At 45.5% G+C, this 26,424-nt stretch overlaps 1 protein-coding gene across 2 annotated transcripts in view; it reads left to right on the top strand.

Annotated features, from left to right (window-relative positions):
- The first annotated feature begins 2,229 nt into the window (after nt 1–2,229).
- The window catches only part of epha4l (eph receptor A4, like), a 52,501-nt gene continuing 28,306 nt past the window's right edge, over nt 2,230–26,424 (top strand). The window contains exons 1-4 of one of the 2 annotated variants that reach the window (XM_062386150.1): nt 2,230–2,416; nt 3,941–4,008; nt 6,341–7,004; nt 23,948–24,103. In XM_062386150.1, coding sequence (XP_062242134.1) covers nt 2,320–2,416; nt 3,941–4,008; nt 6,341–7,004; nt 23,948–24,103 — 985 coding nt within the window. In that variant the 5' untranslated portion in view covers nt 2,230–2,319. The remainder of the gene's footprint in view (nt 2,417–3,940; nt 4,009–6,340; nt 7,005–23,947; nt 24,104–26,424) is intronic. The other variant, XM_062386149.1, reaches the window with a different exon arrangement.

The following is a 26,424-nucleotide window of genomic DNA, read 5'->3' as shown; positions in this document are numbered from 1 at the left end:
TCGCACTCCATCTTGACCACCATCACGCATGGTCCCGTCTTTGTTGGGCCCTGAATACTTTGCCGCCATTGGTCGAAGACGATCAAAAGCGTCCCTCCAGGTCTCTCTAGGCTTTTTAAGGTTGCCAAGCTTGTCGCCAGGGTAAAAGTGCCTTTCATCTGGGGATGTAGTTTTGGACAATCAATGTTTGGGGGTAAATTGGCCAATTTCATTGGAGCACCAGATGCTTTGTCTGCATCATTACGCCAGTTGAGATGCTTTGCATCTTTAACCCCACAATGGCACAGTGCTGTGTACCAGGACCCTCATAAACTCATAAACACACCTCTCCATCGCTTCCAAATCAGCCTCATTCATTGTTTTCCTTCAGTAATCCAAGATCCGGAATCCGCTGCTTCCCTCCTCAACCAGTTATACATAAACACACTGTACTCTCTCTTTCTTTGAGTGGCATCTGTGAGGGGAAAATAAAGCCACAATATGTGTGTTGAACCATTTGAGACAAAGGCAGGTCTATTCACAGTGAGATCACCCCAATGAGAAAACTCTGAGATGTTTCCTTGTATGGGCAAAAATAAATATATATTGTAGCAAAGTCTTGGAAGCTTGAGGTTGGTGTGACAGCTACAAAAAGGTATGGGATGTGCCAGACTGCCAAAAGCTGATGCTAGAGGCAACAGATATGTTTCAACACAGAGGCACATGCATGCAGAGCATGTACGATGCTGTAATGACATGACAGAAAAATACATTCAGACGCCAGAGTGAACCAGAGTGAAAAGAGTCGCTTTAGTTCTAAATGCATGTAGCTTCATTTGAAGGTTGCATGATTTCACATCATGATATCTAGACATTTCTAAGATTTGGGGTTTTTTCTACCTTCAGGATGGATCAGAAGTCCCACAGCTGATAAGGATGCAGCGACTTTCCCAAGGACACTTTAGCGCCGTGTATGTTTTCCTGTTGAATCCCTGTCTGTAATCTGTAAAATAGCAGCACAGGCAGACACAATATTATGAAGGTGCTGTTTTATGGATGTGGAAACCTATCTGTAGGCCACGGCTGCAGTGTGCGGCGATGCAGAACACCCTAACCTGCCCACTCAGTGACAATCTCCACTGCAGATCAGTCAAAGGGGGCTGCCGGCCACTGCGATGGGCACATCTCATGGGAGCTGTTGAAGACCTGTGTGGGAGGACATACAAAGAGCGAGAGCACCCTGTGGGCAAAACCCCAAACCTGCACACAGCTGGCCTTTCTCAAACATGAACAATGGGGCCCTTTGTTTAAAAGAAAAGCCCAGAAGAACCTCTATTCCTGTGCACCGCTCACCTCTGGAGCTCCAAAACACCACCTCTGCTCTCCACTTCACCTACACATGGGTGAGGGGGCAGATTTCACCATAAACACCTGTAAAGCCTTGATAACATTAGAATAATAGCGTAGAGTGTCTAGTCCAGCTCAAGCTAAAAAAAACCGATATTGTCAATTCCACAAAGTGCAATAGCTTGTAGTGTTATGCAGGTCATGCACATGCTTGTTCCCTGATCCAATTTTGGAGGCAGAACAGGCGTCAATATATCCGCTAGGTGGCGACCTTGGTCTGATGCGGCTCACCTTGGACAGCGCTGCGCTCGACTGGAGCCAGACTTACATGCAGGATCAGGAGCGCAGAGGACGAGCACTGACGCACTGCATTTGATGCATATTCATATGTAGTTGAGGGACAGGTTGTGTGTCTCATTTAAAGTTAGTAAGCAGGCGTTTGTTAGTGCGCACAGATAGACACACGCGCACACACATATTGAGACATAGGTTGGCACTGTGGACTATAACACATGGCATTTTCACCCGCTGTTTATTATTAATATGTCAATCGGTGACTCAGGCCCAGAGTGAGTTTCTCCTTTGGACCTGCGAGCCAAAGAAGTGTCACTCCACACAAGCCCATCCTCGTCCTCTCTCTGGCTAGATGACCAAAGAGTGAGTTGTGCAGGATGGTGACTGAGTGTGTGTGTGTGTGTGTGTGTGTGTGTGTGTGTGTGTGTGTGTGGGGGGGGTGTTAATGATTATTTGCCCCCTTCTGTCCACTGCGTTTCCTATATGGTTTGACGGGCTCCGCGTCAGAGCGCACAGACTCAATCAGTAGACCCGCCTCCTGGCTGTGGTGCGCTCGGTGCGTCTCTCTCTCCCCTTGTCCGCTTCAAACCCATATTCCACAGGGAAAGAGAAAGAGAGAGAGGGAGTGAGAGAGAGAGTAGGAGCTGGGAGAAGAGCAACGAAACAAAAAGAGGAGAGAAAAACGGAGCAGCGACACAAATGGCACTCATGGCAGGGATTTTGTTCACGGCCACCTTTCTTGTTTTTGGGATATCTACATTTGTTTCGCCGGCTCGGATATATCCCCCGAATGAAGGTAAGGACACGGGGAGAAAACAACAACTGCCGCGGACTTGTCTCTTTGCCCCGCGTGTGCGTGCGTCTCTGCGCAGCGGAGCCCCACTCATCCAGTGTCCTCTGTGGCTGCGCGGAGCCGCGATGGAAAGCACCGGCGATCACCTTTTACGCACTGTCTTCTCTGTCCTGTGAACGGGACTGGGACGAGAGTTGTCTTGGGCATGGATCGTCCCAGCTGCCCGAGAGGACTAGCTAGGAGCAGGGATATACTTGTAGCCCCGATCTCTGTTAGGAGAGAAGGTCAAGCCGATGTGTGTCCGGAGAGAAGTGGCATCACCACAAACAGACCTTTAGAAGAGATAGGAATAATTCTCAGTTTTACAACAGTGATCGAGGCGGTGGTCACGTTGAGTTTAGATGGAAACATTTTTTTGAGATTAAAGGAAAATCAATTCTAAAAGTTCAATTGTGCCACATGACGCACTACATACAATCCATAATAAAGCATATAATGGTGGTTGTTAAATGATCTTCGGTTGTGCACAGAGTTTATTAAAAAATCATGTTTAAATTGAACATGTGTCCCCAAAACAAGACGCTCAGAAGCTCTCAGGACTCGATCGTCCTGCCCGCGGTCCCGGAGCGCAGTTTTAAAATGTTAGATCCAATACACAACACATAGACCTTTATATTACATTTATATATTTTTACCACAAATATAAAAAAAAGGGTTTAAATTTGATTTGATTATAAACACTGGTCTGACGCACGAAGTATCCTCCGCGCTTCTGTGTCTGTCCTGTTCGACAAAGCAAAGCTGTTGAACACAAGTCCTCGACAATGCATCCCACTCTGACTGTTATTTCAATATGAAGCAAGGGTTTGACATTAAAAATGGATCAGTCTTTTGTATACAGGAGAACAAAATTGATGGGGATTTATTGATTATGCTGAGGTGTCCAGTAACCAAACAGAATTCAGAACAACCCTAAAAATGTATATAAACGTGCTCAATCCATGTCTCTATATGATTGAATTACTGCTTTGCAATTAAAAAAAAATATTTTGCTGTGTATAGAAAGTCCGTCTGTGTAAGTAGCAATTTAAATGGGTCTTGTTGAAGTTTACGCACACGGCTCCTCTATCTGACTCCGATCACATCAGACAGGCTTAAAGCTGCCTCTGAGCCAACTGGAAAATCATTATTTTACACACACTTGGGAAATGCATTCGTCATTTGTAGAACAAATCTTTTTCTCAGCGAAAATCAATCGAAGCGACACATGTAAAGCCCAGCAGAGGATTACTGTAAACACAACGCAACGTTTACAAGTGAGTCATTTGTAAGAAACACTGTGCTACAGTTTTATATTCTGTCTCTGGTCTGACATTCATCTAAATTTTACACCTGATGAATCATTTTAACAATTACATATATTAACACGTTTTCCTTCCTCAGCATGTGAGACCATAGTGGATTATAAATGTTTTGTGGAGAAACTGAGACTGCATCACGCTCACCTCTCCCATTTTTGTTTTCCAGTCACGTTATTGGACTCCAGATCGGTACAGGGGGAGCTGGGATGGGTCGCCAACCCGACAGAAGGAGGGGTGAGTAGGCTACTGCAAAGAAGTGTCCCCCTTGTTAGGAACGCATGATCCCCTATTGAGCAAAAATGGAGAGATAATATGCTTTATTGGCAGGAGCCCTTGAGTGGACCACCAGTTAGATTCCGAAACTCCTTTGATAAGACGTTTGTCCCGGGAAGGCCTTTACGGGAATACGTCTGTCCGTGATTTATTGTGCAGCTGTCTGCACTGTAGGGATATTAGACTCAGGGTGAGGTCCAGACAAAATTTCCAGTATCATACACTGAAGTATGGATAAATCAGACTTTGCTGTTTTGTTGTAGGCCTCCTGGATCACTCCAGGGCCCCATGGGGTCCCCGGAATTCACTTTGAGAGCCACAAGGTCTATAGGCACCCGTCTCTCCCCCTTTTCTCCTCGATCCCCTCTCTCTAACCACTCTGTAATGGTCAGATGCTGGGGCCGATACTGCAGCGGGCGTCAGGTTTCCTGAATAGACGGTGGATTGAATCGGTCTTTGTGGAGAAACTTTATATCCCTTTCCACCATTGAGTCGTAGATAGGGGGAGAGGAGTGGAGAGGGGGACTTGGCAGCTGACAGAGGGTCCTCTGGAATGGATGAATAAGGGGGAAAGTGTAGAGCGGTCCAGCTCTTGCCGCAGGACGACTGGGTCAGGCTATAAAGCAACGTGGAATCGGGTCGACCCAATGTGTGATCTCAGTCTAATTGGGATATCCACTGTGTTTTCTTAGTCGTGAGAGAATTGGGACTGCAGTTAGGCTGCAGTGAACCTGATGTGCCACTGACTTTAGCTTGTTACAGAGAGGTGAGGACCATGCAATACCTTTTACCAGGTCTAAATCTGAGGGTTTAAAAAGGGCCCAAAAGTTACCTAAATGTATAAATGCCCATGGAATCAAGCTCAAACCTTTTTTGAAATTCACTTCAAATTTGTAACAGTAATGTAAACTAATTAATATGAATCCTGGGGAACAAAATTTCACCTCATGCACATGCTGCCGACTCTGCTACACAAAGCTTTTCTTAATCAACGTGGCTGCCGCTGAGCTCAGGTCCTCCCCTTGGCCATTTTATCACAAACAAGTGATTGACAGGGTCCCGGCTGCCCCTGTCAAGCCCACATACACCCCCTCATTACGACCAATTGGCCTTATTCTTCCTCTTCCCTGCTATCAGGGGAAGGTACAGCCTTATCTCAGCACCGCTTGATTTCCACAACAAAAGGGGGGCTCTAGGAGGAGAGCAGAGTGAGATGGAGCAGCGGGAATGATAGACATTTTCTCAAATCATACAGCTGCAGCTATGTTTAGCATTATCCCACCCTTCTCTGGGGAAATAAAGCTTTAAGCCAGATTGTTTACGATAAGGCCTCAAATCAAATCTGGCAGCATAACCTACATCTTCCACTGCCTCGTTGTTATTATTTTTTTGTTCAGTGTCTAGAGGGTTGAGGCTACGGCAGCCAAAGGCCTGTCTGCTCCGTTTACAGCTCGGCTCACTCAAAGACTCTATTTAAAACACACGGTGAAAAACTTGAGGGAACACAACGCTTTGAGCCTCTTAATACATCTTCACAGTGCTCTGTCGAGAGGGGAACTTTTATCACAAGTAAAACAAACATGGCTCTCGGCAAAAATAAGACAGGCCTCGTTGGATAACGTAATCCATGTGCCCCACGTCAGCGTCTCCCTCTCGCTCCCTACATGTTCTAACTCATAACAGCGGTGAACACTTGCGCTGTCTCCCAGCCCCCATCATGTATGGAGATGTAAAGCAGGCACATATTAGATCATAAGCATTGGTTCAGAGAGACGTTTACTTTTTACATTCACACAACCCCCTCTTTTCTTATATACTCCTGATACCCTGAGCCATCCAGGTCTGTGTGTGTGTGTGTGGGTATACAGGATTTTGTTTACTTAACTTTAGGCATTTCCTATGAATAGACCTAATAGCAAATGTCCTTTTTCTCACTAAGGGAAAAAACATGAATATTAACATCTTTATGAATCTATTTCATGAGTTTAAGGTCTTTTAGGTGCCATGCATTAAGTATGGCCATCAATTTAGCGCTCTGGCGAGTATGAAATATTGACTTATCTTTCCTGCATGTTGTTTTGAACAGTATCTCTCATTCTTTGTATAGACTTGCTCTCAGTCATGTGTAATACTTTCACAGTCCATTCTGATCAGGAGAGCCTTTAGTTCTGATATTCTTCTGATGTTGTTTTCCTTTAACAGCACTTTCTTCCACAGTTTTGGTTTTGTAATTTAAATATGATTTAATATGTTTATGTCCTTGTAACATTTTTATGTTCTGGCCTTTCCCCAGTGGGAGGAAGTGAGTATTATGGACGAGAAGAACATTCCCATACGGACGTACCAGGTGTGTAACGTCATGGAGCCAAACCAGAACAACTGGCTCCGCACTGACTGGATCCCCCGTGGTGGTGCTCAACGAGTCTACATTGAGATCAAGTTCACCCTCCGAGACTGCAACAGCCTCCCGGGGGTCATGGGAACCTGCAAGGAAACCTTCAACCTTTACTACTATGAGTCCAACAATGACAAAGAGCGCTACATCCGTGAGAACCAGTTTGGAAAGATCGACACCATTGCTGCGGACGAGAGCTTCACTCAGGTGGACATTGGTGATCGCATCATGAAACTGAACACAGAGGTACGAGATGTTGGCGCCTTGTCCCGAAAGGGCTTCTATTTGGCCTTCCAGGATGTTGGAGCATGCATCGCTCTCGTGTCTGTCAGGGTCTTCTACAAGAAATGTCCTTTAGCAGTGCGCAACTTGGCCCAGTTTCCTGACACCATCACTGGAGCCGATACCTCCTCACTTGTGGAAGTTCGCGGCTCATGCGTGGATAATTCAGAGGAGAAGGAGGTCCCTAAGATGTACTGCGGGGCTGACGGAGAGTGGTTGGTCCCCATTGGGAATTGCCTGTGCAACCCTGGATATGAGGAGCGCAATGCAGAATGTCTAGGTAAGGAAATGACATTTGTCTTGATTTTCTGGGGCTGACTGGCTGTTTTGGCCCCCTTCGCTTTTTGTGGAACACTTTTTCACAATGCCTTTCTGTTCTGTATCCTACCTCTTCTTCACTCCTGCCCTTCCTCTTGCTCTATCTCCCTATTTATGACTGTTTCATTCTCTTTGTCCTCTCCACCCTCTCTCGGCTCTCCTACCTCTTGCGCTGTTGGATAATTTTCCTTTGCGCTCTCCCGTTTCCTATCATCCAACCAGCCAGTGTCTGGTTGGATGATAGGAGCAATGATGATTCTAAATGGAGTAATTAGTGGGTCCACTGGGAGGTGTTGTGCAGTGGGGTGCATCCCAGGAGAATTGGTGACACTGGGAGGCGAGATTCGAGCTCCAACCTGTTCACACTACTGCCTTGTCTTACACCCCCACCTGCTATTTCTCTTATTCCCAGTGGAGCCTGAAGCTTGGAAAATGAGATAGACAGCTATATAGGAGAGAAAGAGTTTATCATTCCAAGCAGGTATGACAAGAGTGAAAATACACAGCTGTGAGATGGAGTTGGAATGGTGTTATTTGGTAGGGGGGAATGGCCCTTCGTGGACGATTATTCTAGTCTCAGCTCGCTGTGATCCTATACAGGGCTGCTTGATGAGGTTTTAAGGTCAGTGAGCAGTGCCTCCGACAGAGGCCTCAAATCATAGCCTTGAAATGTCTACAAAACCAGCCAATAGATCTTTCGAAACTTCTGCTTTTACAGGTTTTTTTAGCTCAGGCTGTCATTATCATTGGCACTTTGATAGACTCCACTTAGTTAACCGGGTGGTTTCATAGCTCATCGTATCAGTTTATGGTATGCAGCATTGTATTGTGGATTGCATCCAGTAGTCTCCAGCAGCTGTTTTGTGGATCACATGCAGCATTTTGCCACTCCAGGGCGCAGTTGTCAGCTGGCCAGACGAGTGAATGCTAATTCGGCCACGATTGGTTTACAGCAACCTCCACCCGCCACCTTTACACCAGAAAGAAGCAGTGGGCCACAGCAGTGAGGGGTCAGAGGCTGGGCACGGGTGATTAACAGTGGGATGGACCACTACACTTCTCCTTATTTACAAGGGAGCCTTTATCTTGGAGGACTAATTGCATGACAAACAGGTCTGGTGATTTAAGGGCACTACTGGCTGCTAGGGGTGGTGGGGGGGAAAGGGGTTCAAGCAGTCAAAAATGGGTTTGTGTGCATGTGTATTTGTTCCGAAAGAAAAATTGTGTTATTTAAGCATTATAAATTCTTGTTGTCCATCTTCGCTGTCGCTTTGCTCAGATGGCTGCGGCCAGGTTTCGGTCCTCAGGGGGCAGCTTCAAAGAAGCAGAGTGAAATGAAGGGGTGATTGAAGGAGACCAGACGGTAGTTAGTTACAGACTTTGGGTAAATTTCCCAGGATTGGCTATCTGTCATGCTGTTTACTATAATAACCTCTCATTTCAACCCTGATCTCATACTGTATATCACAACTTTAATTTGCCTGCCACATCGAAATAGAGTCCTTATCTCTCCTTTAATTCCAGTGAAGATAAATAGCTGTTACCCTGCAAAGAAGGCAATAAAGGATTTGGAACCCCTTGCTTTTATATGACTAATGCCGTCTCGTAGTGCTTGCCAGCCTCTGAGCTGGCAGAAATGCTTCTCAAGCCAATACATCCATTTAGTTCACATATCGCTGCATCTGCTACGCTTTGTTTAACTTTGCAGTGCCAGTACATGCACTCCATTCACTTTGAGCTCCAATTACACTATTTAAAAATGTTAAACATTTCCCTTTCAGTTGTATGTAGGGTAACATGCAGTGGATGTGATGCTGCATGGCAGCCCCAGTAACTCAAGGGTTCAAAGGTGGTGGCCACTGTCAGTCTACAAGTGCACTGATGAGCTGGTTAATATTCCTCAGTGAGACAGGCTCCATGGTAGCCATGTTACCATGTAGACCAAGGTTTTAGATAAGAGCCAGGTTGGCAGGAAGGGAGGGGCTTTATGATTAAATAAAAAGTTTTAAGAAGTGTATTAAAGTGTTTCATCCTATGCTCACTTTAGTGTTGGGTATATCTATTGTTTATAAGGGTTTGAACATGAGCTCTGTTTTGTGTGTGTGTGTGTGTGAGTTCCCATACTTGTGTGTCTGTTCTTGTCTTGTGTTCGTGGGGGGTTACAAGGGCACCTTGGCCCCTGTTTCCCAGCCCAGGATGAATGGGCTCTCCTCCATCATTGTTTGGGGCAGCAGCCGAGCCGACTGAGGCTGGTGATGCTTGGTGGGTTGGGGGTGGTGGTAAAAGGGGGGGGGCTAGTGGGGCACGTAGGAGTTATATGCTCTACCCCTGGCAGAGGTCAGGGGTCACCCCCTTCTTCATCCATCTTACTGCTGTGTCTGACAGGGTCGCGGATCCAGGATTGATTAAGACGTCAGAGTTTTGACAGCTGTGGCTGGTGTGTGTGTGTGTGGGGTGTGTGTGTGTGTGTGTCTGTGTGTGTCTGCGTGCTAGAGGTAGGCCAAGGGTGGCTGGGGTGTTCACACTGGACCACGGCAACTGGGGCAACCAGGGCACTTAGGGCCAAGGGGCCCCCTGATCTGAGGCAAGGGTACAATGTCTGTTTGCATTTGGGATCCCTTTGCCTGTTAACCACATCCCCCCACATGCGCAGCGGGGACAGGGTGGGGGTCAGGCTGTCCCCTCGCTGCTCATCTGGTGAGGGGGTTCCTTCTGTTCGAGGGGTGCTGCTTAGATGGTGGAAGAGAGAGGTAACTAAGCATTCCATTATGGGAAAATGAGGATGACAGTTTTTTTTTGCCAATGTGAGACTACATTTAGAAAGACGCTGTGCTCTGAAAGCAGGAATCTGCCTTTATTCCGGATTGCCGTCAGCTAGAATGGACCGGCAATCTGGAATAAAGGCAGCTTCCTGAAAACAAACATCAAAGTAAAACTATACTTGCTTGTTGGGAGCAGTGACAACATGCGAATGAGGAGTCCACATAACAGCAGTGGGGTGTCTATTTAAAGAGGACGCTGAGTGTAAATGTTTGGTCTTCAAATCATTATTGTTGGATGAGACTGCAGAGTGGCAGTCATCTTAACCAATCTCAACACATAATTGACTGTTTAGGACCACATCTTCTCACCTGACTCCTCTCTCTTTCTCTCCTTGTGGAGCTGGAAACTCTTATTGGTCTGAGGTTTTAGGGATGAAGTTTCTCTCCTGCGCTTTACCCATTTTGTTGCTGTGTATGTGAGTGTGTGTATCTAGGTCTCCAATACTCTCTCTCTCTCTAGTGTTAAATATGCACTTGGGAGCATCATTCTAAATTCACCAAGTAATTCTATTTAGCCCGTCGGTCCCCATTGGCTTTAAATATACAGACTCAGTCACTCTCTCCCCTCTTCGTTTACCTCCTCCCTCTCTTCTGCATACACACAAATCACCCATTTATGTGTCTCTTCTTCTTGGTCGGCTCAGTTGCTTGTTGTTTTTTTTGGTGCCCCTGTCTCTTCAAATTACCTGTTGCTCCCTATGAGCTTTCTCCTCTTGTCCTATGTCTCGTTTTCCTTTTTAACTGCCTCCCTTTTTGTCGCTGAGTTTCTGTTAACAATTTTCACCCCTTCACAGTCCCTCTCTTTTATCACTTCTCTTTTTCTCCCCCTCGTCGTCTCTACTCCGGCCGATGAGGTGGTTAGTGTTTGTCAGCCTGTCTCTGGTGGCGGCGGCAGGAAGTGGGCTGAATAATGAGATTACCTTCACTGCTGTGAGGGACCCAGCTAGTCACCCGCTGCCGTTCACACAAACCCACATGCTGGCGCGTGTACACGGGAACATGCGCATGTGTGCGAGTGTGCACACAGATACAACTGCAGAGAAGGATGTCTTAAGTGAGAGGCACCAGTACGTGCATGTACACTCACCCACGTACAGCCATGCGAAACAAGCAAGTCCAAACACACACATGTAAGAAAGGACACGCTAAGTACACAGGCAAATAAATATGTACAGCAGATGCCCCCACACACAAGCTTCAGTTTGTGTTAAGACACAAACTCACGCACTCCAAGCTGAGCAGAGCGCAGCAGAATAGAGGTGAATGTACTCATCACTCTCGCTGCCACCGGAGAGGCTCACTTTGTGCTCCTGAATGGAGACGAAGAATCTATTACCCGCAGAGAGAAGGAAGAACAACAGACACAGAGAGAAAGGACAAAATGTCTCATGAGCAATCCTCATTATACCCTCTCCTTGCCGCAGAAATATTTTCTTAAAGCATTGTTGTAATATTCCGTTCTTCTTTAGCTCCACAAATGATGAAAAAAAAAGCCCTCTCAACACTTCCCCTGACTGGACGGAGGCGGGAGGGTGCGTCGGGGGGCTTCTGGTGGTAATTCAGCCGGTCATTAGCGGAGGTGCTGAAATGCTTTTCCTGCTCGGGCTGTCGTCCTGCCGCAGTGTTTGTTCCCTTTTCATTTCTCGACACTCATCACCTCTGTGGCTGTGGTGCCCTATTTAGGGCAGGAAGCCACCGGTGATCGAGCTTGACCCGGGCGGACGGCCATAGAGCTCCCCCAGTGCCAGCTATACACCACACTGTGTACCGGTACGCTGCCACGAGCATCCATCTTTAAGTCATTTAGTTCCTATTTGGGCTTTAAAGCTCGTTTTTTCCTATGAAAATCAAGTTCCTTTTTTTCACTGGAGCGACATGCTTTATGTTGCCTGGTTTCAAGAAACTGACACTGGTTTTCAAGACAGTGCCAGAAGCATGTCAAGCTACATTTGAAATGAGTAGAATTATTACAGCCTCAAATGCTTGGTGGAAAATACGCCCTCAGTGCTGGATATGAAAATGAATAGTATGTTGAGCTGCAAAGGTTTTACAACTGGCTGAATAAAAAGCTAGAAAACTCTGTGTACATATTTTGGACCGTTCACATCAAAGCATGGGGCTTCACCAAATATGCTTAATCTTACTATTATATAATTTATTATATATTTTAACAGTGAGGAGCTGTCGGAGTAACATCATTTCACTAAGTTCATGTGGAGGTAAATTGCAACAGGTGTCATTTAAATACCTGGAACTGGCTGATTTACATTGTGAATTACCTCAAACGGAACAGGCAGACATAAAGCTGGCTTTAGCTTTTCAATGTCAGAGTAAAAAAATCGAAGCAGATTTTTTTAGTTTATCCACAGTGGAAAACATGACAAAATACTCAAACTCAAAGATGCCAGTAGGCTGACTAGATTAGTTTGAGTTTGTTGTTGATGGACACTTTTGCACAGCTGGAAAAATATGTTGAGAGTGACGAGACAGCTCCAGGAACATCTTGAGAGTAAGAAAGCAAATATTAGATCTGAAAATTGATGTTCCGTTATCGCCAGTTGCAAACTGCTTATGAGAATGGAAACTGTCCTACAAAAACGTGAAAATAGTCGTATTTCAATCCAATTCACACAAGCTTGAGATGTACCTTTTCATTGGACAGCGATGGTGAGCTATACGATGCAGATAAGTTTATCAGTGTCTGCTGGAAGCAATTTACATTAAGATGGATGTTCCTTTAGAGCAGCGTAACATGGTTGTCAGCTGGAATTAGCAACAAGTTCTCTTCTACTCTCATCTCCCCCTCACGTCTCCTCTCTTCTCCCCCTCTCCTCTTCTCTCCTCTCCTCTCCTCCTCTCCTCTCCTCTCCTCTCCTGTCCCCCTCTCCTCTCCTCTCCTCTCCTTCGTCTTTTTGAAAAGCATCCTCTCTTTGAAGCCCGTGATGGGAAGAGGGAGCGATTAAAGCAGTCAGCATGCAAATTAGCATGTCAAAAGGCCCTGAATCAATACCCCAGCTCTCTACCAACACAACCCTGCAGTCCTTTCACCCCCTCTTCCCTCTCCCTCTATCCATCCCTGCCGTTCCCCCATTCCTCCGGCTGTTTCCCTTCTTCTCCCTCCATTTTCTCCTGCACACTCTCCCGCTTGCCCCTCTCCTTTGCTTTCACCCGCTTAAAATGCTTCTCTTCCTCTCAAAACCCCTGCTTTCTCCCTCAGCTGACAGACAGAGAGAAGAGACAGGATTTGTAAAGAGAGATGGACGGATGTATAGGCAGAGAAAGACGGATAGGGGGAGAGAAGTGGATAGCGATCAAGTGGGCATGGGTGGACTGTTTCAGAGAGAGAGAGAGAGAGAGCGAGAGAGGTTATGAAAGAGGACGAGGGCCTCTGCCACCTTCTTTGTGCTCTGAGTGAGGGAGAAGAGTCCTCTCTCGCCAAGACGAGCGCTGGAGATGGAGATGAGAAGGAAGGGAGGGAAGAAGAGGGAGAGAAAATCGGACAAAAAACATGGGGGGAAGTGAAGTGGAAAGAGATTTAGTTCCAGTCTGGCAACCGTGCTTTTTTCTACACTTCATCCATCGGTTCACCACTGCACGGAAATCCTTCTGATCTGGGGCAATGTGTTACTGATCACGAGGAGCACACGTGTGTGTCTGTGTGTGTCTGTGTGGACAGTGTTTGCACGTCAGAACCACTATCTGTCCCTTATTTATTCGGTGGATCTGTCGCGGCAGGCATATCGCATGTTGTATCATAAACTTCTATTAATGCTCTAATCGCGTTGCACGATCTGAGCCTGTAGACAAAGCATCCCGGCAACCCCTGCAGATGGACGGCCATCTCTCCCTCACTATCTGACAATGGGAGGTTGATTGCAAACACCTTGGAAGAGCTTTATCACTCCCTCTCTGTTTCTCCTGTGCCCATTTCTATCCTAAGCTCCCTCCATCCTGCCGGGCTGATAGTAGGTGGTCCTTTCTTCTCTTTTGTCCTCATCTGTTTTCTTAGAGGGTGCAGCGCTCCGTGGCCAAATCATAGGCTGCTCCGTTGCAATCAGTTAGGGGTTATGACAAAAAGCCTTGCAATAAAGGGCTGCTCTGCAATCTGATTGGCCCGGTGACTGGACGCAGTGTCCATTTTAATGAGCTGAGATCCCTCTGTGATCACAGAGGTGGAGGAAATTTCACACACACACTCATACATGGAGGTTATTACGAGGAAACATCAGTCGGTGCGAGTGGGAGGATTAATTTAGTGAGCCTGGGTTTCTAGAAGTAAAGTGCAGTTGCGTTTCCAAGGTTTTTCAACTCATCAGGAACACCCAAAAAATTACCAACTGCATCCGAATATAGCTGATGTGTTGGGACCTGAAGGTTCAAGCCTGTGCACATCATTTCATAAGGAGAGAGGTCAACTCTGACTTCCGACATCCATTTGAACACAGGGATCTGTTATATCTGCTGCTGACGGAAAAGCCGGACCTTCAGTTACTGAAATCAGGACAAACATGCAGCAGATTAAAACTGGTTCACTTTTACTTTCTTTTTTTTAAAGAATTCTGCAAGTACAGCACAGTTTTTACTACTGGGTAGTGTATTATTCAGACTTAACCATCATACCATAAACCTAAATTATATCTGTTTCTATTTTATCCTCGTCACTGACCTCATTTGAAAAATAGTCTGTCACATAAACTCCTGTAAAACCCCCTCTCGTGATTCTCCCTGTATCCAAGCTTTAATGTTAAACTAAGCTAATTGCCTGATCGTTGCGGCTTTGTATTAAGCATACAGACACGGGATTGATACCGATCTTCTCAGCAAGCAAAGCCCATGCCCAGAATATAAAAATATACCTTTTAAAGACAACTCTGAAATGAGTTTGTACATTGGGAAGCATGTGCCACCTCTCGCTCCTCTTCTTGGTTGCAGGACTTTGAGATCAGGTGGCTGATCTCTTGCTGTGACGACATGTGTATGTGCACAGATGAGCAAGCTACACGTGTATCAAACACACGGTGGGGTTGCCTGCGAGGTGCAACCTCTCTGCAGGAGACCTGGAATGTAATTTGGGGATGTGGAGGTCTGGCAGCACAGGGGGAATCTGAAAGCTGCTGATCTCCAGCCAAAGGCAGAGGTGTGTCCATGCTAGGGCACGTCTTAGGGATTAGAAACCTTGATCCTTCCTGATCCGCAGTGAGCTGTCAAATACTGCTGGAAGAGGAGGAAGGGAAAAAAAACACAACGCGTTCCCTTGAAGGTTCACTGCGCGGAGCAGAGGAATGTGAGGGGAAGAAGAAAGAGGAGGAGGAGGAGAGAGAAAACAGACAAAGGAAGATAGGATAGAGATAAAATAAGTGATTGAAATGAAATGGAGTCGTGGATGTGTGTGACAGAGGATGTGTGTGCGGAGTAAAGGCGAGAGAGCGATGAACTGACTCATGTCTTGTAGACCTGATAAACGGCAGGGGGTGTAAAAGGTGAATGGGGGGCTGTGGGCACAGGCTGATCGCTCTTTGAACAAGCCTAGTTTGGCTGTGTCACGACCTCCAGCAGTTGCAGCGGATATAACTGTCAATATCTTTTTGATTGATTAGGTCCACCTCATGTTTAACTGCTTCGTCACAACTTATCCCTCCGTTGAAAAATCTGTCCCTCTGAAAACCTGCTGTTATCACACTGTGTAACATAATCTCCATTTTAAACTGTTTAAATGGCAAAACTGTAAGTAGATGTGATATGGATCATGTGTGTTTGGAGTGCAAAGATTTCTGGGAGCTCCGCAGAGCCGCTCAAGTCGCCGACAAAGCTGCCAAGTGGCGAAATAAACCATAAAGATAAGGAGAGATAACAGAGGCGGCAGTGGGAGAGTGGTGTTCATAATCTGAGCGAAAAAGAGGATGGGGAGGCCAAAAAAAATAGAAAACACAAGTCTGGCTCTCTTCCAGCGGTGCCCACACACCGGCTCGCTGTGCAACTGAATCTCTCGTTCCGTTTGTTTGCCTCTTCCCATCATCACCGTGCCTGTGTGTCTGTCCTCACATCAAAGCTAAAGGCTACAGCGTTACACATTAGCGGAGTAACCCAGTCTACGCAGCAGCCATTACCCCGGGGTCCTTTTACACACCCCATGTACCCCCCCTCTCTGTAAGGCCAGGTTCAACTAGCCTGGGGTTAGGGAGGGCGATGCATGAACCCTGCAGCGAAGTCTGTGGACCCGAGTAGGAGCTGCTAACTTTGGAACTCACACACACACACACACACCATGCAGGGCCAAACCATGCGAGAAGGGGCTGCCACAGTTTCAAAACGGTGGGGGTATCACTTCCACGGCAACAGTGACCTCTTTGCCATTTTGAGAGAGGGACAGAGAAGGGGAAAGTGGTGTGGAGATAGTGAGGCCCGGGTGACACCGGCAGAGGTCAAAGGTTAACGCAGTGACAGCCACAGGGGAGACCAGCCGACCGTCATTGGGTTGACATGAGCTGTTGAAGAGCTAGTGACCCAGGAAAGTTTTTATGTACCATGCCAGAGCACACGCACGCACACCGCACACAGACACACACTCGCAAACAAATGCAGAGACACAATGCCATGCACAGTTTTTCTCAGGAGCACACACCGTCACGCACACACACACGCACAATAGAAGGTGTTTTGCGGCCCCAGACAGGCTGTCGTCTGGGAGCTACGAGCAGATTACCTAAACAAACAACCTAAAAATACCTTTTCAGCCGTAAGTCGGCGCCCTCCAGCCCCTCCTCACAACCCACCACACCGCTTCTGAGGAACAGACAGGGGCGATGTTAAATTCGGCCCTTAGGCCAGAGATGACGATCGGTAATTAAAGTTTTGTGTGTTTGTGCACACTTGAGCGTTGACAGATGAGTGTTCACACTGATTCAACACACCATGTGTATTTGAATCTGGTTTGTAGTAGAGCTACCTAGACTCTCTCTTCAGACATGACCTATTGGAGAATAGGGTGGCCCCATGATAGATGTTCATATTTTGTTCATTGATGAATTGTTTGTCCGTTTTTAATTTTGATAGTCTCCATTAACATCAGAATCTGTAGCTTTTCCTTATCTTTATCTTTGTGAGTGAACTGAACAATTCAGTGAACAAAGCTTTTTCATGACATCGAATATTTCGCTATTTCTTGATATTCTTAGACTAAATGACAAAAAAGTAATCTGTCATAAAAATTGGTTGGTGCCACTCAAACACTGATATAGATTTAATGTCATCTAGTCGTCTATCCCAACTCGGAACATTGGTTAAATGTGAACAATTTATTGGATATTTATTAGTTTAATAAAATATTCATCACTTTTGTTTTGTTTTATAGTCTCAATATACATTTCATACCTTGATTAGAATTTGTTTATGGTTTCCCTTCCTTTAATAGACAGGAAAGCAGATCATATTAATGATATAATGAAGAGATCTGATATGTTTCATTTATATATTTGTATTTATGAGCTACAGACTTCAATTCAATTCAAACCACTTGTAATGCAGCCATAAAAAGCTGGAAGGGACCGATTTTTAATGCAAACCAAATCCCACATGACGTGGGCTCAGAAAAAATGAATAAAAGTGCAATAAGCTCACAGAAGCCAGCGTTGGGACTGTTGCATTGTGGGGGACTGCAGCGTTTTATTTTGTATTTGCGCCACAGCACGGCACGTGGTTTACACTTGTTTACAGAATTGCATGAGGCCCCACTCAGACTGCCTCCCTATCGCTTCCTCTTCCTCTGCTCCTTTTCTTGGTGTGTGTGTTCTCCTCACACATCCTCCCTTTTCCTGACCCATTCTCCTCAACTCACTGCTGCTCAGTTTTCCCGATTGTTTAGGGGTGTGCGCCCATGTGAGTGTCCCCACGCACAACAACATGAGCATACTCCCCGCACCCCTCTGCCTGTTTTTCATAATTGAATTGCAATGTGGCTCTTTTCATTGTTAACAATATCAGGAAAGCATATATGATACGCTGCCCGCTAACACACATACACATGTGCACAAACACACACTTGAATCAAACCCCTGGAGACTTTGAGGAAATTGAACCAAGACAATACCTTTACTGAGTTTGTTCACCTCTCATCCTCCCTGCTGTGCTCCTGTCGTCATACCTACACAAAGCCTTCTCGGTAGATGTGTGTGTGTGTGTGAGTTTGCATGCGATCACGCTATTGCGATTTGCATCTGCGCAGTCCAGAGGGCCTTTGAAGGACTTTGTGTGAATGCCTGAGAGGGTGCAGGTGTGCACAGGTTTGTAAGCCTCTGTTTGTGTACATAAATCTCTGTCTTGTTTGCCTTGAGTTATCGTCCATTACCCACCTGCTGTGTGGATCTTAGGTCACAAAAGGTCCTGAGTGAGTTGGCGCTGGGCCCGGCTTTGGGAGTCGCCACCCCTGTGGACCTGGCATGGGTGCAAAAGTGGAATCTGAGTGGCCACCCAATGTAGCCAATTTAAACAGGGTTTCACACAACAAACAGGGAGCAGTTCTGTAGCTCTCCCTGTTCTGTCCATCTCTCTGTCCTCTCTCTGTCCGTTATGTCCCAGGTTGGTCTCCTATGTGCACTTTTCCCGAAGAACCAACTCTCTCCTTAGCTTTCTTTTCATGTCTCTTTCTTTTCCTCACAGTCACCTTCAGTACCCAGAGTCTTGGTTTTTAAAGGAGGGGCCTTTGACCAGGCTGAAGTGGCTGGGTGGAATACTTCAGATGTTTGCGATAGAACCATTGTGGTAATTCTCCTTCTTAAGGCCAGGCTATAGAGCGATAATGGAGGAAGTTGAGGCCTACGTGTCAATAGGAACGTGGGGACCTTGGTTCGCAGGAAGTCCTCAGAACAATATTTCAATTTGTTCAGTTATGCAATCCTAACAGCAACAATGCAGGAGGCACCGGTACTAGTGCTCGTAACAAAGAATGTCTCCATATTGGAAGAGGAAATGGTTTGTTTGGCCTGTTAAAACAGGCTTTATACCCTCTCATTCTATATATATATATAAATATATATACAGTATATATGTACTTACGCACAAGAAATCCGTTAATAAACTGAGATGAAAATGGCACATTTGATGATTTATTTTTTTTGCAGTTGTTCGCTAAAATGACAAAAAATAAGCATAAAGAAAGAGTTATTTGTCAAACCGTATTTGACAGTTTTATTGTTACTGACTAACCATCGCTGTTCATGTTCACAACATGTTTTGCTCATCTGGCTCTTTGGCTGGTGTGGGTACAGACATTTTAATTAGGGCAGCGTCCTGGGTGGCTCTCATGTGATGGATTGGTGCTGTTGAAAATACAGTTATTAATCATCAGGCATTTGACTGACAGTCTGCTGGCAACTCTTGCACGCCCCACTGCTGGCCACCATTAAAAGTGATTGTCAGCAAGGTTAGCCTGTGTGTTATTAACACTGTTGCCTAGCTGGCTTTTGTTCTTAGCCCTCATTAACACTGGTAGAGATGTCAGCCCAGATTTCACGACCCAACCTTTTTCGGTTTTGCATTTTAAAGGATGGTACCACCAGTATGGGACCTTTTCCCCTCGCCAGGTCAAGGTCAAGATGTGTGTCGAGTATGTGTCATCAATCATAGTGATCAGTTTCGGTGGCCGTGTGTCCCTCATCCATCACGCTGATGGGCTCCGCTGGCCGTGTGGCTACGCGTTGCCGTCAGGACCGGAGGTAATTAATAACCCCCAGCGACGGAATTAATGAGTTAACCTGCTCCACTCTCCTGCTGTTCCAGTGACAGATGTTAACGGTCAGTAGCTAGTTATCCCTGTTAATGTGCCAGTGACTCAGGTGTTTTGATGTGTAGGGTCTTTTACTATCTAAATGTCTCTGTCATATATGTCTGCATGGGGATGGACCGTATAGAGCATCTGAGCAGCCGGGGACAGTAGCCAGAGGTAAACACAGCCCCATTATGATGGCAATCCTTTCCAGCAGGAGTCTTACCTGAGCAACAAATTGCTTTCCACAGGGAAAAAAAGAGCAAAAAGAGAGAGAACAGACACAAAGGCAGAGGGATATGGCAAAGAGGCGAGTTGAATAGAGAGTGCTGGCTCCTCAAGGTGCAGGAGAGGGAGAGACTCTCCTTGCCCTCGGGTCTTGAAAGATGATCGCTTCGTTTTTTTGAAAGAACGGCTTTGTGAGGATGGCTCTGACTGCTCTTCTGAAGAGCGCTCACTGTCTGTTATGACTAAAAAGAGTGACCGAGTTTTCATCACCCAAAGAAGATAAAGCACGGCCATGAAAGGAGAGAAAATGCTATAGTTTGAAGTTAATTCTCTTTTTTTTTTATTACAAGAGAGGTGATTGTTTTGCCTGGGCCGGCCTAGTTATTGTGTGCCGTGTGCTGGGTGTTATATTCCTAGGGTTTTCGGATGGCTATTGTAGCGCAAGTTTGCTCTCATGCTTTCAATCCCCAGTGTATTGGATACTTTGTTTTGTAGGCTGCAGAATAGCTCGCCTATCAGGCTTTTGAAGCGGGTCACTCAAGGTGGGCTGCAGGGGATGTGTGAGTGGGTAGATGTGGATTTATTTGCCGCCGTTGTGGGGAGCATCCATAGCTGTTCAAAGCCTGGTGTGTAGGTTGTTACCACTCAGAGGAAAAATTAGCTGGGTTATAGCTGGCTCGCGTGTGGGTAGCTATCATTGTATCATTAGCTTTGGTGCACTCCTATTTTTTGTCTTTTGCAGAAGCTGCATCAACGGTTTTGTCTTGAACAGAAGTTCCTGATTTCACGCAGTGCATCCAATTCAGTGAGCAACCCCCCCCCCCCCCCCCCCCCAACATGGACCAAACTACTTATTAACTCCCCCAATCCTCTCCCTCCACCCTTGTTGCCCCCTTTCCTCCAAAGCGCGCTTTAGCTTAGAGACAACCGGGATGGGGCGGGGGTAAGGCTGACAAAAGGGAAAAAGGACTAAAGCCAGAGAAGAGTATTGAATAAGTGAAAGAGCTGCCAGGGGAGAAAAGGGGGAAGAATGTGATGTCCCAGTCTATGAGGGATTCCATTTTTTTGCCTTCCAGAATAGAACAGTAAGTCACCAGTCTCTTTGTTTGCCTTTGATCTCTCGGCTCAGGGATTTGGCACCTGACAAACCCCTCTCAGTCTGAAAGGAGGCCTGCCGAGAGAAAGCCTAGGAGAGTGGGAGACAGAGATAGAGGACGAAGGAGACTGAGTAAAAATAATATAGGAGAGCTGGAGAGTGATGGGGTGAAAAAGGAGGCGGTTGAAAAAGGGTTAGACTTTTGAGAGCTGTATGAGAGGATATGATGAGGGTTCCTCAGCTTAAATCCCATAAAAACGAAATACTTGTGTGTTCATGTATGTGTGTGTCTGTATTTGCGTATGCATGTGGGTTTGCCACGGCTGACTCGGACAGTGATAAATCTAGAACGTCTTAAGGGAGATTCCTAGGTGAAACCACGGTCTCTTGGACCACCCACTACTGCGGTCTCTTCTCTCTCACACACACACACACACTCATGCTGCTAATAGGAAGCAAATTCTACAGCTTTACTTGTATATCGACCTCACTCTTCCCTCAACTGTTCCTTTCTCCAGGGCAGACGCTGCAATAAACAAGCCCTCATATGTTGACATCACATTTACAAATGCAATTTTTGAAAGGCAAGTTAAAAAAACCACAGATCAAGATGCCAAAGCCTGTCTATGACAAACAGGGATGTGAAGTTGTACTAAAAATATGGGGCAGCTGGTTGGAATTCGGAGTTCAGCCTGGTACAGCTTAATAATTGACAAGCAAAAAACTCATCAACCGTGCACAGTTTGAGGTAGCCTGCGCTTAGACTGCGTCTCTTTAAAGAGGCTCAGGCCCAAAGGCTGTGAAGCATGGGACTCAATTAACTCTCCCTCCAGCTTTTATCAGGGGGGCATCATCTCAAACAGCTGTTTGACCCCACTCTCAACTCGGGACACTTTCCTGGTCAGCGCACATGTACAAACCCTCACAGCAACTTTGTGTTTTGTCACTTGAACGGTCACAGCCTCTTAAAAAATACCTACAAATCCTAGTGTCCTTCTGTCTCCAGTGATGAGATTGGGCAGTCAAAGATTGTTTTAAAGATAGAGAGATAACACAAAGCACCTCCCGACTAATCTCTCCTCTTTTCTTTTGCAACTGTGTAGAAAAAGAAAACGGAGGCTTCACGCACCCCTGCAGGCTACAATCAAAGAGGCCCTTAGCTTAGCATTAGCAAGTGAAGCGGCAGGGATTTAGCCCTGATTGACTGAGTGGGAACAGGCAAAGAATGGCTCGGCAGGTAGCAGCTAGCCCGGCCCAGTTAACGCCGGGCTACGATAATCCAGCTGCTCCACTGCAGCGGCTGCGGGGCAAAGAGCCCGACTTTATAACGCCTTCGTGAGAGGGATTTCCCAGTATTTTAGAGGGTTTGTGGATTTCCTCCGCTGTTTGTATGTGTGGGCATGTCGCATGGTTGGTGGAATGTGTGTTTTTGTTGGAAGACGGACTTCCTCCTCGCTGCGGTGTATGTGGTTGATTTCTAGTGTGGTGAACATATGTGGGAGTTTGTTTATGTGACGGTTCTTTTGTATATTGGATCCCCGATGTATTTATGACTGTGGCATTAAAATCCAGCATTTCAATACACACTTTGAGTTCAGGATTGTGCATGTGCTCGTGAGGACAGCCAACTGCTATGTGTGTCTATGAGTGTGCCAGTCAGTTGGGATCGCTTTACCCCTGCAGACGTTAAGTGTGTAATTATCTGATTTATACTACGTATGAATATACCCATCTGTCTCCAATGGGTCTTTTTACATAATAACAAGACAGACAGACACACACATACACACACACACAAACACACACTCACCGCCCACGCTACGAAAAACGAAACCACCAAACCTCCAGCCTCGATGCCATTTGCCGCCCACTGCCAAGCATACGGCATCTTCCCTGATTGACAGGTTATTTGGACCAATCGGTGTTGTGAATGTGTGTGCCGCACCTCTTGGAGAATTGTTCTTTTGTCCTCCTCTTCTGGTTCAGCGCTCAGGGGGTGAAATATAAACCTGTGAGGCCTTTCCAGCAATTATAGAAATGGATAGACGAGAGAGAAACTCCTTGAAAGACGAGCCCTCCAATCAAAATGTCATTCAAAGGAAGGCGAACACTGTCACCAAAAGTAGGAAAAGTTTCACTTAGATTGCCATTTCAGACTGAGGTGTGAGAGTGTGTGTAAGGCCCGGCAGAGTAGGAACCGCCTTGTGAGAGTGACGAACCTCCTGGTGCGCCAAGTGTGGTGGCATTTGTTTGTTAAATGGTCCGAAATGCCAACGGCTCTGGTTTCACTGTGGCCAATAAGGGCACAGGTTGAATTCATGAGGAAGACAAGTGGTAGTTATTTGATCTTCTGTTTTTGTCAGAGGAAATAGCGGCCCTTACTCTTGTTCTGTTATTTCTGATAATAGAACACAGGTTTTTGAGAGAGGACACGGGGGTGAAAGCGTTGAAGATGGAAAATGAAGACAAAGGGAGGAGATGCCTCAGGGCAACATATTGTTTTCTCTTTGCTAATTGGAGGAAAATGGGCAAAACGACAGTTCTTTTCTTTTTCCTCAATTGTGAAATATTTATTTGAAGTCAAGGGTAATGCTATGACAACATCCTCTTATAATGCACTGAACTGCAGAGATTTGGATTATCTGGAGTTCATGTCTAAGAATGGCTTGACAAATGTTTTTTGAGTTGTGTTAACAAGCAATGGAGAGAACTTTATAACTATATACGTTATAAACCATGAACATGAACAATGGACAACACAGATTCAGATTCTGTGTGTATGTGGTGTTTTTGTTTATTACAGAGTTGCGACATAACTATTCTAATTCCCATCTGTCTCAGCTGTAATAAGCAGCTACAAGCAGGATTCTATCTCTTTGAGCAAGTTACATGTGCTGAACATCCCCATTGTCTGTGTGATCAGAGCAATACCCAGCTAATTGTAGGCTGTTGCATATGTCGATGTCTCATCTAACCACACCTCCCTTCCTCTCTTTCAGCCTGTAAGATCGGTTACTACCGTGCTCTGGCCACCGATGGATCCTGTTCAAAGTGTCCGCTCCACAGTTACTCGGTCAGGGAGGGATCCACCTCCTGTGTCTGCGACAAGGCATACTTTCGCTCTGAAACCGACCCGGCATCCATGCCCTGCACCCGTAAGTACACCCACATGCAGCACTGGAATACATGGCATACAGATGTGTTAGCAATGGTTTACTGTGATTTGTAAACAGCTTAATCTATCTTGGGTTAACCCCCCCCCCCCCCTCTCTCTCTCACACACACACACATACACACACACTGAATGTATCTCTCTCTCATGCAACCTGAATTATCCACTCACACGCACACAAAGCAGGCGGCTGCGGGTTTAATAGGTGTCTTTATTTCCAGGTGGTACTTAGTGAGTCACGGTGACAGAGAACTAATAAGGGTATTAAACCGCTGCATCCCAGATTCAGTCGAGACTGCAAAACAACAGAGGGTGGCGAGAACAATGGAGGAAGACAAATAGAGACAAAATACAGAGACGCTGCGAGGTGAAGAAAAATAAGGGCAAATGGAAAGCAGGAGACATATGTGGGGAGTGAGTAAGATGTTAGAGAGAAAAGGGTTTAGGTGCCAAGGAGAAAGTAAAATGAACCAAATACAGGAGTGAATCGAGCGGGAGGAAGATGTTCAGAGTTTTATATCTGTGTGTGTGTGTGTCTAGACTTTCTTCTGTCCGCCTGTGTGAGTCAACCTCTGGTGAATCTGGTTCTTCCTATCCTCAAGTCCTGACTCACCATGACAATGATAACAAACACAGTTCACAATCTTGCTGCATAGTTACACATCGTCCTTTTTTTTTATTTCCTCAGTTCCTCTCGGAATTACAGAACAGAGAGTTAGTTCCAATAGGAAACAGAGAATGAAACTGACAAACAGTCCCAGATTTCACGGGAAAATTCATATGACAGACGTTTGTGTATGAGTATCTGTCGTGACTCCGTTTTAAAAAACTAAAACATCTGGTAAAGTTGCTCAGCTCATAGTTGGCTCCCCATTAGGCCTGAATGATCTTCCTGTGGATTAATCACACAGCAAAGCACTTTACTGAAAGAGACGAGCGCCCCCCCCCCCCCACCCCCCCAACACAATTTAGTCAACTCTAAATCCACTTTTTAAGTTGAGAAATTATGCAATTTAGTTATAATCATAATTACAATTATTTTACCATCCAATTTTATCTTGGTGCCATTTTATATTACTTTTATTTAGGTTTGATGAGATGCTCAATGTAAGAATTTACTGCATTTTTAAAAACATTTCAATATAATATGTTATTTATTTGTATATTATGATATTTTGAGTTGTGGACTGTTAGTGAAGACACTTGATTAAATAATTTTTGGCTCAAGAAAACTGTAATGGGCATGTTTTAAAGACATGCCCATTACAGTTTTCATCAAGAAAATAATTGTCAGACTATTCAATAATTAACATATATTTTATTTGCAGCCCTATAATGTCTTGGTCTTGAGCAAGTCAGAAATGCAGGACTAAATGCTCTTCTTAAATAGTCTCATCATTTAATAACTACCCAAAAATGTGAAAGGAAAATAAATTGAATTTGATTTACAAACATATTTCCTAAGCTGTTGACTACTGCAACAATTTAAAAGCGTTAAATCATTCTTTTCCTCCTTAATGTTTAACTTCCTGTTAGAGAAATGAAAGAAAAAAGTTTTTTGTGATGTTTATTCTTCAATCCAAGCTTCACCTTGGTAGTAAGTTTTAATTAAATTAGATAAATCCTCTGATAATTAAAAATAAAAAACATGACCCCAACGACTAAGTCCCCCTCTCATCCCCTGACTGTTTTGCCACATCACTAATGTATTGAGTTACAACCACTAATTTAATGGAAGGGATTGGGGTTCATCCCCATTGTCCTGTTAGTCACTGAGGCATCTGAGCATCGCTGCTGCAAGCAACAGCTGTCAAAGCTCATTACTGGGCTGGTTTTTATAGGAGCCTCCTTGGCCTTTTCCAATACATGCGCTCCTGACTCCACCGCGAGGAAGTGAACATAAGCCTGACTCTCGTCGACCCTCGCCCCGTCAGCTTGTCATCTTATGATCTCTGAACTTTCACCCTGTCGTTTGCTATTTTTCTTCCCTGTGCTTAAAAAAAAGAAGAAATTCTCACCCCCCTGGTAGAACTCTGTAATTACAGCTGTCACTCATACATCCGTCCTCATTCACATCTTGTTTTCAGTCTGTCTATCTTTCTCTCAAAACCCGCTCAGAGTCACGAACAGAAAAACAAAACTCTTTCAGTCATTTCCCTGTTCGACTTTCTCAATATGAGGCTGGGAAAGAGCCAGTGGTTGGTAATTGGGGAACATGTGTGTGTGCGTATGTGTGTGCAGGTAATTGAAAACGCTTTTTCTCTCGTAGCGCGAGGTATAGTGAGGCAAGGAGATGATTAAACC

Source organism: Platichthys flesus, chromosome 4, assembly GCF_949316205.1.
Source record: "Platichthys flesus chromosome 4, fPlaFle2.1, whole genome shotgun sequence".
NCBI classification, from domain to species: Eukaryota; Metazoa; Chordata; class Actinopteri; order Pleuronectiformes; family Pleuronectidae; genus Platichthys; species Platichthys flesus.
This window is presented reverse-complemented; position numbering and strand designations above follow the sequence as displayed.